At 45.5% G+C, this 14,971-nt stretch overlaps 1 protein-coding gene across 1 annotated transcript in view; it reads right to left on the bottom strand.

Annotated features, from left to right (window-relative positions):
* ALK (ALK receptor tyrosine kinase) overlaps nucleotides 1-14,971 on the bottom strand; it is a 695,731-nt gene that overhangs the window by 44,614 nt on the left and 636,146 nt on the right. The window contains exon 12 of the mRNA XM_057743015.1: nucleotides 3,281-3,443. Within this exon, the coding sequence (XP_057598998.1) occupies nucleotides 3,281-3,443 (163 nt within the window). The remainder of the gene's footprint in view (nucleotides 1-3,280; nucleotides 3,444-14,971) is intronic.

Raw genomic sequence — 14,971 nt, 5'->3', positions numbered from 1 at the left:
CCCACCTTGGCAGACCGTGGGTGCTTGGTAAGTACAGCTCGCTTTCCTCCACCTCTCTGATCAGCAGGTAGAGACCCTGACGGGAGCAATAACAGTGTCAGGCCTCAGGCTGCAGCCAGACAGCCCTAGCTGAGCGCCACACTCTTCCAGGAATAGATGGACTCCCAAAGGAATGCTTCCCACCTTGCTGTTCTCAAGAACATTTTACTCACATCCGTCCTCCTCTGTGCCCTCTGGTTGTCTCACTAGATGAACTGCACTTACTAAACAAGAATTAGTTAATATGGAGAAAATATCTTTCATAAAACGGGCACCTGACTTCTCAACTTGGATTTTCTGACTTGGGGACATTTTGATGTGGTCTGTATAGCAAATTATTAAATGGTCTGCTTCTTCGATGCAATGTTATGTGACCAATGGACATTACTGTCCAAGTCCCGAACCTCATCCGGGGTCAAGGATGAGGTGAGGGTCAGAAATATCTGTAACAGCCTTTGTTGGGTTAAAAAACAAGGAGTCAACAGCAACAGCAAAAACCCAAACCCAACATTTTTTGGTTTTGATTCTTCCATTTTGATCTGGTGCTCCTCAGGCCAATTCAAAAAACTCCCGATCAAAAGTCCCCTTTACCAACTGGGGCACTTCGAAGTGTTCTGCTTCAGCAGCAATATGGCTCCGGTGTGTGTTTCCAATCAGCGTTCTGCAGGCAGTGCTGGGGGCTGTGAGCTAGTCTCAGTATTCCAAAGAGAGAAGTGGAAACGGTTCTGAGGTTTGGGCTGGGCTTATATCAACACAGGGTGGCCATCCTGGGGCAGTTCACACAGATCAGAAACCCGGCTAGACGTAGATACGGCTGCGATTCATAAGAAATGGGCAAATGAATTAATTATTATTGAATAAGTAGTTTGGCAGGCAAAATCTTTCGAAAGGCGGGGCCCATCTGAAGAAACCAGAAAAAAGTCCTTGGGAGCAGAGAAGTCAGGAACTACTGCTGCTCGGGGAAACGCCGTCTGGCTGCCCCTGACACCACGGTTGCTCCAGGGGGTTTCTCTGCAGGCCTGGGCCGGGAGCACCTGCTGTGTGCAGGGCATGTGTGAGGCACTTGTACATGACCTTCAACAACCTACCCGGCAGGTGTTAGCCACCCCCAACTCTTGCCTTTTACTGGTGGGGAAACAGTCTCAAGAGATTAAATAACCTGTTTGGAAGTGGGTCTGATTCACACCATCTCAGGGGAAATGCAGCCCAAGAGGACTCCCATAAGTCACAGAGGACTTCGAGCCAGTCTAGCCCGGGAGTGGCCCTGGGCAGGGATGGGACAATGGGTCTTGCTGGGGGTCACCGCTAAGGTCTCTGTCTGCCTCACAGCTCCTCTGCTTTCTTCTTCACGTTGCTTTCTGTCTTCAGGGCTGGGCTGGGCTGGCCAGTATCCCTTCAGGCAGTGGGGCCTCCCCTCCCAGGCTCTCAATTCGGGAGGCTTCCTGGAGGTGGGTGCTGCATTGATTCCCATGTCCCCTCCCATTTCCTGTTTCCTGCATATCAGAGAGTCTAGGTGTGAGTTTTAATGGAAAGAACAAACATACTTTGAGACTGAGGGTCCTGGGTTCAAATTCCAGCTTTGTCACTGATTGTGTGGCCTTAGATCTGTTGCTAAGCTTTCTGATGCCAGTTTCTTCATACAGAAATGAGGGAATATAAATAAAAAACATAATAATGGCATCGACCTCTTTGTTAAAAGGAGGAGAAATACCTAGTGGGTCCTCAACAAACATGCATCCCCTTCTCCCTAGGACAGTGGAGGACCCCTGGAAATTCAGCCAGGCAGGAAGGGGAGGACCGGCCTGCTCAGTGTGGAGGGGCCAGGGGTAGCCGGATGTCTTCAGCCATTTACTGAGGATGTGTGGGACCTGGATCAGCTAATCTGATTGCGGCCAAACCTTGTTATTGCGTTCCTGCCCAGAATGTCATTTAAAAAGCACTTAGGGCTTTCCCCGGAACACATGTACACTGACGTCCCAGGGGTAGGAATGCACAGAAAACAGGGCAACCTGAGAAGCCCTTTTCCTTCCCAGGGGGCTGAGGATGTGCTGGGGGTTGGGGGCTGTGGGAGGGGAAGCAGCTCCCTTCCCACTGTTTGCAGCCTCCGAAGGGAGGCATTTGCATGAAGACGGCACAATTCTGATGCTTCCTGTTTCCACAGCGCTGGAAGAAGCCTGTGCAGAGCTGTGCCGCCCATGTCTGGACTTGGAGGAGATTTCTGGGCCATGGGGCTGTGGGGAAGCTCCTGACTCCGAGCCTCAGTTTTTTTATTTGTAAAATGAGGATTGCAGCACTGGCCTTGCCCACGTCATCAAGCTGAGTGAGGACCACAGCCTGGGGTGTGATTAACCCAGTGGCTGCATCAGCATCACCTGGGAACTTGCTAGAAATTCATATTCTCAATGAATGAATGGATGGGTGGATATCATGAGTACAGTGACTACCCCTTACATCTTTCTCCTCAACCTGCATCTGATAAGTGTCAGTTTTTTGTCATATTTGCTTCGTTAATGTATGAATGTTTAGCATGAAAACAAGAAATGCATATTCTTGGACCCCACCCCAGACCTATAAAATCACGCCATCTGCGAGTGGGGCCAACAATCTGTCTTTTAACTGGCCTTCCTATCATTCCGGTGTCTGCCCAAGGTTAGGGACACTGGTCTAGGCCTTGCCATTAGCTCTGCTTAGCCGAGTGCCCATTGGAGTCGGGCCTCCCTCCAGCCTGGCCTTACTCGAGTGGAACACCGTGAGGGTGGGGTTGCGCCTGGGATAAGCGTTTGAAAATAGTTGCTTTACTCGCAAACAGTGAAGGCCCAGGAAAGGAGGCTCAAGCGTAAGACATCATCTTTCATGTGCATCACACTTTTGTTCCCCAAACATTTTGACATTCATTGCCTCGTCTGAAGAGCATGAAGTATTATTCAAAGAACAGCCCACTTTATAATTATTAAGAAATCTAAAAAATGTTCTGAAGCTAGCTCATGCATGCATATAATCTCCACAAATGGTCTGTGGGTTCCTTGAGGACAGAGGACACAGCTTCCTTTCTGGCCCTATTCCATTATCCCAAACCTCCCCGTCTCCAGCCCTTACACTCCAGTGTGGGCCAGAGTCTGTGGCCTTGGAGCCTTGGCCTGCCTGGGCACCCCAGGGGGGCAGGCATGCACCCACAAGCAGGATCCCAGTCCTCTTCAGGAGGGTGGATCTGCCCCTCTCCCTCCCCCTCCCCCATACCCACCTGTAGGTGTCGGTGGCTGGCACCTTCCAGGTCTGGATGCCCTTCAGGGGGCCCTCGCTCCCCACCACCACGCTCAGGTTGGAGTTCCGGTAGGCGTTGTTGCACTGGGCCTGCGTGGGGCCGTGGGGCCCACTGGCCCCGCACGTGGTGAACAGCCAGTGAACTGCACACAAGAGGACAGGCAATCACTCACCTGGCTTGGCCTTCCCTCCTCCACGGGCCTCCCTCGGCTGCCTCTGAACTGTCTGCTCCATGGAGCCAAATCCACGTTCCAAGATGGCTCCAAGGTCAGGGCAAGGAATGCTAATCAGTCATTCGAACTGGAAACTTCTGTTGAGGATCTACTATGTGCCAGGCCTGGACCAGATACTCGGGGAGAGATGCAAATGGAGCAGACACGGACCCTGGCCTTAAGAAACAGCCTACTAGAGGGAGACCCAAAGGCATGCAACAGGACAGGGCAGTCAGGGAAAAAGAGCCACAGGAGGGTCCCTCTACCACTGCACTGTGAGAGTTTTGAAGATGGAGAGAAGACCCCTCTCGGGTGAGACAGGCACAGGCAGTGGCTGGGTCCTCTCCTTGTTTCTCACCAGGTCAGCACAGTGCTGGGCAAACAACAGGGGCTCAATCTGTGCTGTTGTGACTGAATCTAACCTGCTCCCAAAGGTCTGACATCTGCATGTAGGATCCTTTTAGCTTGGAGAAGATCACAAGAGTAAACTGGGTACAGAGTTGGCTCCATGCCCTCCTCCCCCACACCGGCTGGGTTTGGAAATGCATTGGAAGCAGCTCTCAGGCTCTCTCTATATGACAGGGAGTATAAAAATGGGAAACAGGTCACATCTGCCTCCTTTTCTAATCCCCTTACCACTTCCTGGTGCTCTGTCCTCACCCGGAGCACCCAATGCTCTTAGGTGGCCTTCTGGGGGTGCCTCAGGCACCCCTCCACTGCCACTGGGCCATTTCCTTCCAAACTTTCTTTGAGCCTGGCTGGGGAACTGTCCAAAAGAATGTGCTCTTGATAAATTAGTTTTACTTAAGATACAAAAATTTCATTATAAGAGTGAAGAAATTGTTTCCCTTTAAAGAGATCTTAATCAAATTCTACCCACAGAAAATTATGAAAAAATTAATTTGGGTGTATACAGGTTTGTTCGCTAAAACATAAAATTTTTTGATGACTTTCAATTAACTTGATGCAAAAATGAAAGGTTAACTTTGGTTAATAATTATTAGCAGTCAGATTGAGATTACGCTGGGCAGTCTTGATAATCTAAAAACTGGGCTGGTTGTGGTGGGCTTTTGTGACATTGCCCCAGCCCCGGGGTCAGGAGGCCAAAGCTCTAGCTGGGGTTTCCACATGTACTGAGAGCTCAATACCTTTCTTGGCTTCATTTTTTCCAAATGAAGATGTTGATTTCTGTTTGGGTGTCTGAAGGTCCCTTCAAGGGCAAGAAGGTGATGAATCCATTCATTCATCTTTGGCATAAATGGCTGATTGTTAACTTTCTCATCTACTTGTATTATAAGGGGTAACCTGTTCATTCAAAGGACAAACTCTTTACTGGAGGCGTTTCAGCAGAGCTGTCTTGGCCGGTTGTCCTTTCACCCTCTCCAGGGCTCAAATCACATGTGTGGGCTGTGCCAGAGGGGAGAAGTGCAAAGTTCACAGGCCCCAAAATCAGCAAGAACATCTGAGTTTGGGAACAGCCTCATCACTTATTGATTATGAGAGCTTGATCACCTGCCTTTGTCTGTGAAAGGGGCTGGATTGGCATGAGGATTAAAGGAAGCGAAGGGCAGGAAAGGTCACTGTAAATTCCAAAACTCTAAAAATGTGAGCTGTGTCTCTGACTCCCACCTACAACCAAGGCTGGTGCTGTTTCTGACAACGGCAAAAGCGGCCAAGGGTTTCTGAGAATACGGAGCCCCCTGCCACTAGCAGCTAGGAATTTAAACTCAGGGAGTTGGGGATGAGGATACGAGCAGGGAGAAAAAGAAGAGCTCAGAAAATAGGTTAAAAAATACCCTCGTCCCCACGCTCTCTAGCTCCTTGAAGCCTGTTGTGCAGGTTCAGCCTGTGCCCACAGCAAGCAGCCTGGGTTTGGGGGCAGCCTTTTCAGTCTGGGGCAGAAGCATGATGGTTCATTTAGTTAATTCAGTCCTTGAAATTAAAGAATTGAGACATAAATATAAATACGTATTTTTTTTTCCTTCTGTAGAGTGTGCTGAGGAAGACAGCTAAAGGAAGGCATGGGCTCGGCACCCTACCCGAGCATCTGTCTTCAGCAAGATCCTCTTCTAACTTCAGCCTCACTTAACATTGTTCTGAAGGTTCTGAGATGTTTCCAGAGAGATTGGGCTTCTACTTTTTGGCCAAGTTGGGCATCTGATGAGGTAGGAAGAAGGGAATGCTCTGTGGATCCAGATGGGTCTACTTTTCTCATTGGGTTTTACCCCTGATGAGGTGTGAGAACTGGGGTAAATGCTATAGCCCCTCTAAGCCTCCGTTTCTTCATCTGAACAAGTGGTGATAACAATACCTAGTACTTAGACGTGCTGTGAGTATTAAATGATGACCTAAGCAAAGTGCTTAGAACATTACACATTAGAGATGCATAATGCATATAGTTTAAAAAGTGTGTCACTTCCTGTTCAATTTTTTACTGTAAGGAAGCAGAGACACCCAATCTCAAGATTTATGTTTCCCAGTCCATAAAGAAGAGACTCTAGGGCTGTTTCTCAATCAAGGGACCAGTATTTTCCCAAATCAGTGGACATATATTAGACTCATGTAGCTTCTATACAAAAAATCTGTTTTCATTTTCGGTGACTGCTGATGGAAAGGTCCCGAGCAGGAACTCTTTCTAAAGTGGATTCCATGGGAATAGAGGATTTGCCATCCCAGGTCAGACCCATGATTCATCTAGCCAGAACTGTGTTGCTCCCACAGCCTTCGAGGTATGGTGGTCCTCCCTGGTCCTTTGGATGGCTCTGATTCTCATAAATCTGCCCGAAGTTGTTTGGAATTAATTTCTGTGTCCCACCAGCAGCACTTCTTGGAGGTACGGGGTTTCTGAGTTTATTGCCCATCGTGCAAGGGCTGCCCTGCTTCGTGGGCTTGTCTTGCTGAAGCTTCATCCTGTTGGTTCTCTTTGCTCATCCTCTCTGGAATCTCACAGACATCACAGGATGCCGCAGCAAGATGGGATCTCGGAGATCTCTGAATTCAGTGGTTCCCAAACCACTTAGGGCCTTTAAAAATACAGACTCTAGGGCCCTGGATATTCAGATTAGTGGATACTAGGTTGGGGTGATAGCAGAGGACAATATTTGCATTATGTGACAATTTTTCCAGGAGACCCAGCCTGCAGTAGGGAGAGTGGATGATCAGTCAAGCTAGGAGTTAAATATAGATCTTCTGAATTGAAGTTCAAGGCTTGACAAGGTACTACAATCACCATGAAATCCTCACGGAAACTTTCTGTGAGTGTTCTGTTGTGTTTTGTTTTCCTTTTAAATCTGTGAGCCCAGAGCTCAGTTAAACCCGACCGAGGTTGTTCAGGACCAGAGGGTAGGCAGGCCACCATGAGGGGAGAGGAATCTGGTTAGGGTACACGGTAGGTAGACCCTCAGCCCCAGAAAGGCCCACAGTAGCTTAGCCTAGCGGAGTGTGGGCTTTCAGGGGTCATGGGCACAAACCAGGGAAAGCAGGGGCTCAGTGTCAGGACTCTGGTCCCCTGAGAGGTCATGGGGAGCCAAAGGTGTCAAAAGGGAAATGCAGGAACTGGAATGTTTACAAGATCAGCAAGCAGACAGATGAGAGGGACTGGTTAATAAGCAACAAGGTAAAATCTTGGTTTTTTAAAGAGAAGATCAAGGTCACAGTGAGACCAGCAGTGAGGTGGGCTGGTTGTTGAGCTGCCATTCTAAGAATTCAAGGGTCCCCACATTCCCCGAGCTGAGAGTCTACATGGATGCCTGAGGCTCTGCAGGAGGATTATAAGGCCCCCAAGGAGGAACCTGGATTGGGAGCAGAGGAGGGAGGAAGCCCGGCTCTTTCCTCTTCTCTTACGTTAAAACAAAAAAACTATTGTATTGAAACTCATTTAAAAGAGAGAGAGAGAGAGAAAAAAAAAAAAAAAAAAAGAACTGCTTTATCTTGTTCTTACTTATACCACACACTGGAAACCTACTTTAATACTCACATCTAAATTGTATAAAGAACCCACAAGCATCAAAATACTGATTGGTTATAGACAGCAGAGTAAAGAAAAATCCATTAAGCACTGGGTTTCATTTTAAGTATATTGCAGCACCCTCCAAGAATAAACAAATCAATTAGTAATATACAGCACAATGTTAAAAAAAATAGCCTAGATAGTGACTGTGCTGGTTTTATTACTGTTGCTAAGCCATCTCATCTGCTCAACTGAATGCAAAGAAAGAAAGCGTGATACAAGGGAAAATAAGTTCTCAACTATCACTATTAATCACAATAACAAGAATCTGCCTCACATTGAAGGCCTCCATGGTTGTGCCACAGAAGAGCGCTCAATAGCTCTTGTGGATTTTTATATTATACTATTTTGATTCTGATCCATGGAATTGAATTTTATCCATATCTGTTGACTGAGCTGAACTCCATGGGAGCTGTGGCATACTGAACCATTTTGATGGCCATTGTAAATCCCATTAAACAAAATAATGACCAAAATCCAAGTAAATATGATCATTCACCATCCATAAATGTATACGACACTAATAAATTGGAGAAAGTAACCCTTTTTGTGAGTACATGATGAAAATCAATAAGCTGTTCTTATGAGGGCAAAATGAAAACAATATACATATTGTTGCCATTGTGAGGTTAAAACATTTCAACTCTTTAAACAATGCAGCACCATCCCTTTCTAGATATAAGATCAATGTCTGATTATTGTTGTCTTTTTTTGATGTTAGCAGTTGTTGAAGCTTAATGCCTAGGTTTGTTTATTTATTGGGAGTTGCAAAATAATGACATTCAAATTATATACTTTCCCTTATTTATTAGTTGAAATATATGTATAAAAAGATGCTTCCTCTCATCTACTATTTGGTTACTCAGTGGTATGGTTCGTATAGGAAAGGCAGGATAAACGCTCAATTCTTTCTCCTTATCTGCACTATTCAAAGTAATAAATTGGTCCTTTATCATCCTCTGAAGTTGACTAATTAGTTGTTTGTATATCATTATGAATACATGAATTTAAACATATTTTGAGTTTTAATTAATCATAATTATTATTCCTTAGAAGCTCAAATTGTCACATTTTTGGTCAGCGGGAGCTTCCTGAGTTCTTTCGCTTCCTTGCTATCTGGTATGATGAAATGTTCCTTCCCTAGACTTGGGCTCAGCCATTTTTTTCAAAAGCTTTGGTTTCTTTTAGTGAAAAAATATATTTTAAGTATACAGTCTGGCTGCTATAGATTGCTACTTGGTTGGTGATTGTTTCTAGGCTTCTTTAGTGGACAGAGCTACGAAATATACATGTTGTATACATATGAATACACACACACACATATTTATATGACAAAATACCCATGAGTTCACCTTGACAGCTCCAAATCAAATTTAGGACTACAGGGTTTTGAATTTAACCTTTTCTATATTACATCTGTATTTCTTTTTCCACACTGAGAATTTTGGTTCTCAAGAACAAAGGTGATAATGGAATTAGAATATTCTATAATTACTCATTCACTTTATCCTCCATTATATATACAATAGTATCAGAGTAACAATACTACTACTATACCATAATCAATATAAAAACTGCAATCAGTAAAAACATTTTTTTTGGTATATGTGCTCTCCATTATCCTAAAACTTCTTGAAGTTGAACACTATCTACCTTGCCTGGGCACACTGCAATTACATATGCTACTCTTTCCTCTTTAACATTTAGTTAGTCTGTAAGTACTATGTGTTTAATGCTCATATCAATCATGTTGCTATATCTCTAGTCATTTTGGTTGTCTGAAGTTTGTTTTCAAGTAGACGCCTTAGGAAGGGCTCAGAGGAGAATATTCCTTGAGTTCTTGAATGTTGATAATATTTTTTCCCCTTGAGTATATTAAATACATTACTCCATTTTCTCCTGATATAAAATATTACTGTCAAAAACTCTGATGATAACCTAAATTTCATTCTCTAATAAATTACTAGCTGTTTTTGCTTAGATGCACACAGTATTTTTTTTTTCCTTAAGGTACAGCAATTCTACTATAATATGTTGACACTTTGGTATTGATCAATCTGGGTCAGTATTCTCAGATATGCAGATATGCGCTTTTAATAAGTAGTTTCAATAAGAACATTTTTCTTGAGTTATAGTTTTAAACATTTATTTTGTCCCCCTTCTTTGGTTTTCTTTTTCAGGCACTCTTGTTATCTGTATGTTGGATCTTTTTTGCCTCTTTTTGATGTATATCATCTTTTTGATATTAAAAAAGTTTCTCTTTTCACCTTCTGTTTCTCATATGGCATTAATTGTTATGTTTATTTGCTTTTCATACTTTCTAATTTAGTCTTCATATCTGAAATTATTTTTTCCTTTTATTTCAAATTCTTTAGTGAGTTCTACCATCTAGTTTCTGATCTTTTATAATAATGATTTATGTTATTTTCATTGTTTTCTTGTCTGTTAGTTCATTTTGAAATAATTTACAATTTTTTTCTCTCTGTGGGCCTGTCTTTCTGGCATGCTTTCATTTTTCTGTAGCGATGTTATTCTGTCCTCTATGCTCTTTTAAAATTCTTATTGTAATTTGGATGAGGTTTGATCTTGATATGTATGCATTGTTACGTGAAATTAATTTTCTAGAACTTTTAGGGTTCAGGAGGTTTTCTAGCTTCACAGAGCTCCCTCTACTCATTTTTTTTTCATAGAGTGTTAAAAAAATATGGCAATTTGCTTTCTGATGTTTCTGGCTCTATTTCTTCCCTCCACTTGAATCTGGACATCTTCTCTTTTTCAGTCTCTATGTTCTCTATCCTAATCAATATTGATTTCACTCCAAGAAATTTCTTCTCAGTGTGGGCCATTTCCTGGAAAGGATGTTCAGTGGCCAGACTGCTCTAGCTCCTTCAGATCTTACCAAAGGCCCCTTGCTCTGGGGCCAACCACTGGGTTGGGCGAGGACTCTCCTAGTTTCAGTAGCTATTCTCAGATTGTCATTTCCAGCAAATACTTGTCAGCTGTTTTGGGGTTCTCCTGTTCTCAGGTTTGTAAGACAGCCTGTTGCTTTCCTCTTCTTTCCCTTGTTCAGATGCTGATACTATGCAGATATTACGGTTGTTAGCGCTTTGTCCTCACTCACTTGTACTTTGGGGTTGGAGGGGAATATCTTGTCAAAAAATTTTTTTGTTGTAAATATACATGGGTTTTCAGTTTTGATACATGTTTGCTTGATTTTTGCATAGGGATTCAGAGAGATCCAAATGAAACAAAACAACTATGCTGTTACTGTCATCACGGCCATCTTTCCAGAATCCTTAAAATTTTTTTAAATTTAGGAATCACTTGACATCATCTGTTATGATTAGCTCCTTTATACCATCTCTCTGGTCAAGCTCCTCACCTGTATTTCTACTCCTAAGACTTCAGGGTTTTTCAGATTTCACCTCAGGGACATCCCCAATGACCATGGCCTAGAACTTGCTGTTACATCATATCCTACCTTTTTTTTTCCCTTGGATACAGCCCACTAAGTATAATTTAATTTCTTCTCGATAGTGCTACTTGGACTTAAGTTGTTTCGGGCTATTTGACCCTTTACTAAATGGCTGCAGACATAAATATTTTATATTAACTCACTATCTTTTCTCTCTACTGTCAGGTATGCTTTCTTAGTGCTTCAGGTTTTTCTCTGATTAATCTTATTTGGTACCTGATGCTGGGTGAGGGCATGAGAAGGGCCCTTTACCTCTCTGTGCATCAGACTGAAGGGCAGCTAGCTGCAAAAACCTTTATTTCAGAGTTTGGGAATATATTTATTTTTTGGTGCTTATATTGGTGAATGGTGGAAGGTACTACAAGTATCTTCTAATCTCACATAAAAAGATATTGCTGTGATTCTGAACCAACAGGACTGGGAATCTTTAGGCCTTCAATTTCAATGTATTTAATTACAGTACATACACTGATGGCACACCGCTATCCTCCAGTTAGTTTAGCAAATTAAAACCATGTTAGGTTAGTAGGTAGGGAAAGGGGAAAAACTGTTAACCTTTATCTCATAAGACAGGCAATCACGTAGAAAAGTTAAACAATTGGCCTGTGATTACAGAGACTAAGTGAGGAGGGGAACATCACATTTATTCTTTTTACAACACAGTTTTCAGTTAATGAATTTCCCATGTTGTTCTATTTGTTTCTCAGACTGAGTTTGTTTGCATCTACACACACACACACACACACACACACACACACACACACACCCCTCCTTTATGCGTAGCTTTCTGGTCATTTCTTTCTTGTTCTATTTTGATGAGAAGTTAGGAGGGGATAACGACAGTGATTATAACACCAGCTCTGTCTTTTGTACTAGACATGCTCACACATATGATAGATCTCTTCTTCACTTCTACATCTTTGTCTCCCTGGATCCTCATGCAGTTCCTCTGGATGGGCAGGATGCCTGCAAAAGCTGAGGTCTCCTGGGGAACAAAGACCAGAGGCCCACATCCCTCTCTGCTGGGAGGCAGACATCTCTTCATAAAGAGGAACCTCGGAACAAGCCAGCTCCCCATCAACAGGGCAGCAAGTCTGGGCTGTTGAGATAAAAGCTGCTTTCAGGACTGAATTACCCTAAGCAGCTCTGACACCCGGCAACCGGAGGCAGGTTTTAATGGCTCCTGTGCTGGCTGCTGTTGTGTTCTCAACCACCCCCTGCTCCCCGAGGAAACATGAGTAACACAGGAGAGAAGAAAGGTCACAGGAAAAACACTATCCTGAAAGCAGAGTTGTAAAAATTAAGTTAAGGGAGGCCTCGGGGCTAATGTGGTTACTGCCAAGTTGGCTTCAGGCTCGAGCTGTGTTAATAAAGCGTTTGATACTGAGATGGGTGCTGTGGGCTCACCCATCTGGGGGTTCCACATAATGGATTTGATGCTGAGGCTTAAGTGGGAAGTGGTAGTGGTTCAAATATCAGCCTTGCCACACTCAGGCCTGAAGAGTCACTGACTTCTGCGCTCATCTGCTCTTGTCCACAGACCAGAGTACGCCTTGGTCTGGTGCATAGCCACAGGGTTTGTGTTAGTAGGAGTTTCTGTTGTAAGGTCCACTGGCTCCTGGGAGAGAGGCAGCGGTGTGGGAGGGCAGAACCCCTCACTGCTTTATTCTTAGTTAGTTCTTGCTTACTGTTTGGTTCTAAATCATGAAGGGTGAAATCCTTACAAGGCCTTGGGACTGTAACATCTCTGACAGATGGGCAGTTGGAGATACAGGCAGCCCAAGTGGCAAGTGCTTAGGAGCTAGAAAGAACACATGTCCTGACTCCTGGGTCAGGGTCTTGAACCTTCTAAGATGAATGGGGGAATAGGGACATATGAGAAGGTGGGAAATCCAAATGTCAAGGGCAGAAAGGGAAGTAGTGGGGGAGCAAGTAGGACCAAATGGTGGACCAAAGATAGAAGACAAACTATATAAGACTAGAGAAAAGAGGGGAAGAGACATTTCTCTCTTATTCCTGCTTTCGGGACAGTCATGGTGGCTGGAGATGCAGTGGCCATGAGGCAACAAACATGAGGAAAAGGCCAAAAAGATCACAGAGATATGAGTCTCGACATCACAAGCATTGAACTAGTGAGCGCAGTCACGTACAGGGCCACTGAACTAACATCAGCTGTCACCTGTATAGTAATTTTTGTTATGGGACTGAACCCTTCCTTGGGCTGCTGTCTATTGGCAGGATCAGACTTAATGTGGGTGGAACCTCCTAGAATCCAGATCTACCTTCTTGCGAAGAAACTACCACTGACCAGAGACTCCTGCTGCTATCACTCAAACAGCAACACCATTCTGGATTGGGACCGGGTTTCCAGTACTTCTTTAGAAACTGTGGGTGGCCTTCAGCCTGCCTTCCTTGGTGAAGAGCACATATCTGGGTCACTCCCCAGGCCCAGCCTGCTCAGGTCAGCTGTGCTCCCCTTTTCCCACCACCCTCTGCTATGTGTCTGCACACTTCCTGGTCAAGGCCTTTAGAGTTATGAGAGCTGTAGTTATGTTGTGAAGGGCCTTGGAGGTTTCCCCAGGCCACGCCAGCCTAGGAGTAAAACGTGGGCTCTTAACATCAGTAACAAAGAGTATTTTCCTGGTTCTGCTCTGATGCACACCTGATGAGACCTTACGATTTCCTCCCTTAACACCCATCGTTACAGCACACGTGCTCTGCCACTGTCATCTCTGTCCCCTTAACTTGTTTTATTTTCTTCATAACACATCACTACCTGAAACTGTATCATCTGTACACTTGCTTGTGGTCTGTCTTTCCCTCCAGTGTGTAAGCTTTACAAGAGTGGGGTTTAGGCAATTTTGTTCCCTGTGTGTCTCCAGGACCTAAAACAGTGCCGGTCACACAGAAGGTAGTTAATAAAACTTTGTTCAATGAAAAACAAAAACAAACACAAAATGGAAAAAAGAGAGGAGGCCACCCCACAGCTGCCACACCCACTAGAGGGGTCAGAAGAGGGAGCCCACGTGTGCTGGGGGTACTGCTGTGCTGGGGTGCTGGGGGTGCTGTGCTGGGGTGCTGGGGGTACTGTGCTGGGGTGCTGGGGGTACTGTGCTGGGGTGCTGGGGGTACTGTGCTGGGGTGCTGGGGGTACTGTGCTGGGGTGCTGGGGGTGCTGTGCTGGGGTGCTGGGGGTACTGTGCTGGGGTGCTGGGGGTACTGTGCTGGGGTGCTGGGGGTACTGTGCTGGGGTGCTGGGGGTACTGTGCTGGGGTGCTGGGGGTGCTGTGCTGGGGTGCTGGGGGTACTGCTGTGCTGGGGTGCTGGGGGTACTGTGCTGGGGTGCTGGGGGTGCTGTGCTGGGGTGCTGGGGGTACTGTGCTGGGGTGCTGGGGGTACTGTGCTGGGGTGCTGGGGGTACTGTGCTGGGGTGCTGGGGGTACTGTGCTGGGGTGCTGGGGGTACTGTGCTGGGGTGCTGGGGGTGCTGTGCTGGGGTGCATCAGGGGCATCTTTGGCCCTTCGGAGTTCCTGCATTAGGGTGAGAACATCGTAGGATGCAGTGGGCCAGAGGGGTTCCGTGGTATAAATGCACGTGAGCTGAAGGCATTTTGTCTCTTACTCATGACTGCCCAGCGGAGGAGGGGTAGGTGCCCGAGGAGCTGGCACACGCCTTCACACACTCATTCACACACACACCAGCACACACCCTCGCACACCCACACCCACAAGACTGAAAGGCAGGGAGCCCTGCCGTCTCCAAGGAAACACTCGCGTCCTGCCTGTTAGCAGTGTGGACACGCCGCGGGCCCCAGGGTTGGTGGAGCCCATCAGCTGATAGACTGAATGGACTAGCTGGTAGGATCCAAGTCATAAACCTGGGGGAAGGAAAAGAAATACTCCTCCTTTTCAGGGAGATCGTCTGAGGCCTGGGAGGTTTTCCATCTTTCAGTTGGGTTGCTGGACCAGCCCACGC

This window comes from Hippopotamus amphibius, chromosome 7 (assembly GCF_030028045.1).
Source record: "Hippopotamus amphibius kiboko isolate mHipAmp2 chromosome 7, mHipAmp2.hap2, whole genome shotgun sequence".
Taxonomy (NCBI): domain Eukaryota; kingdom Metazoa; phylum Chordata; class Mammalia; order Artiodactyla; family Hippopotamidae; genus Hippopotamus; species Hippopotamus amphibius.
Note: the sequence above shows the minus strand (reverse complement) of the source record. Positions and strands in the feature narration are given on the sequence as shown.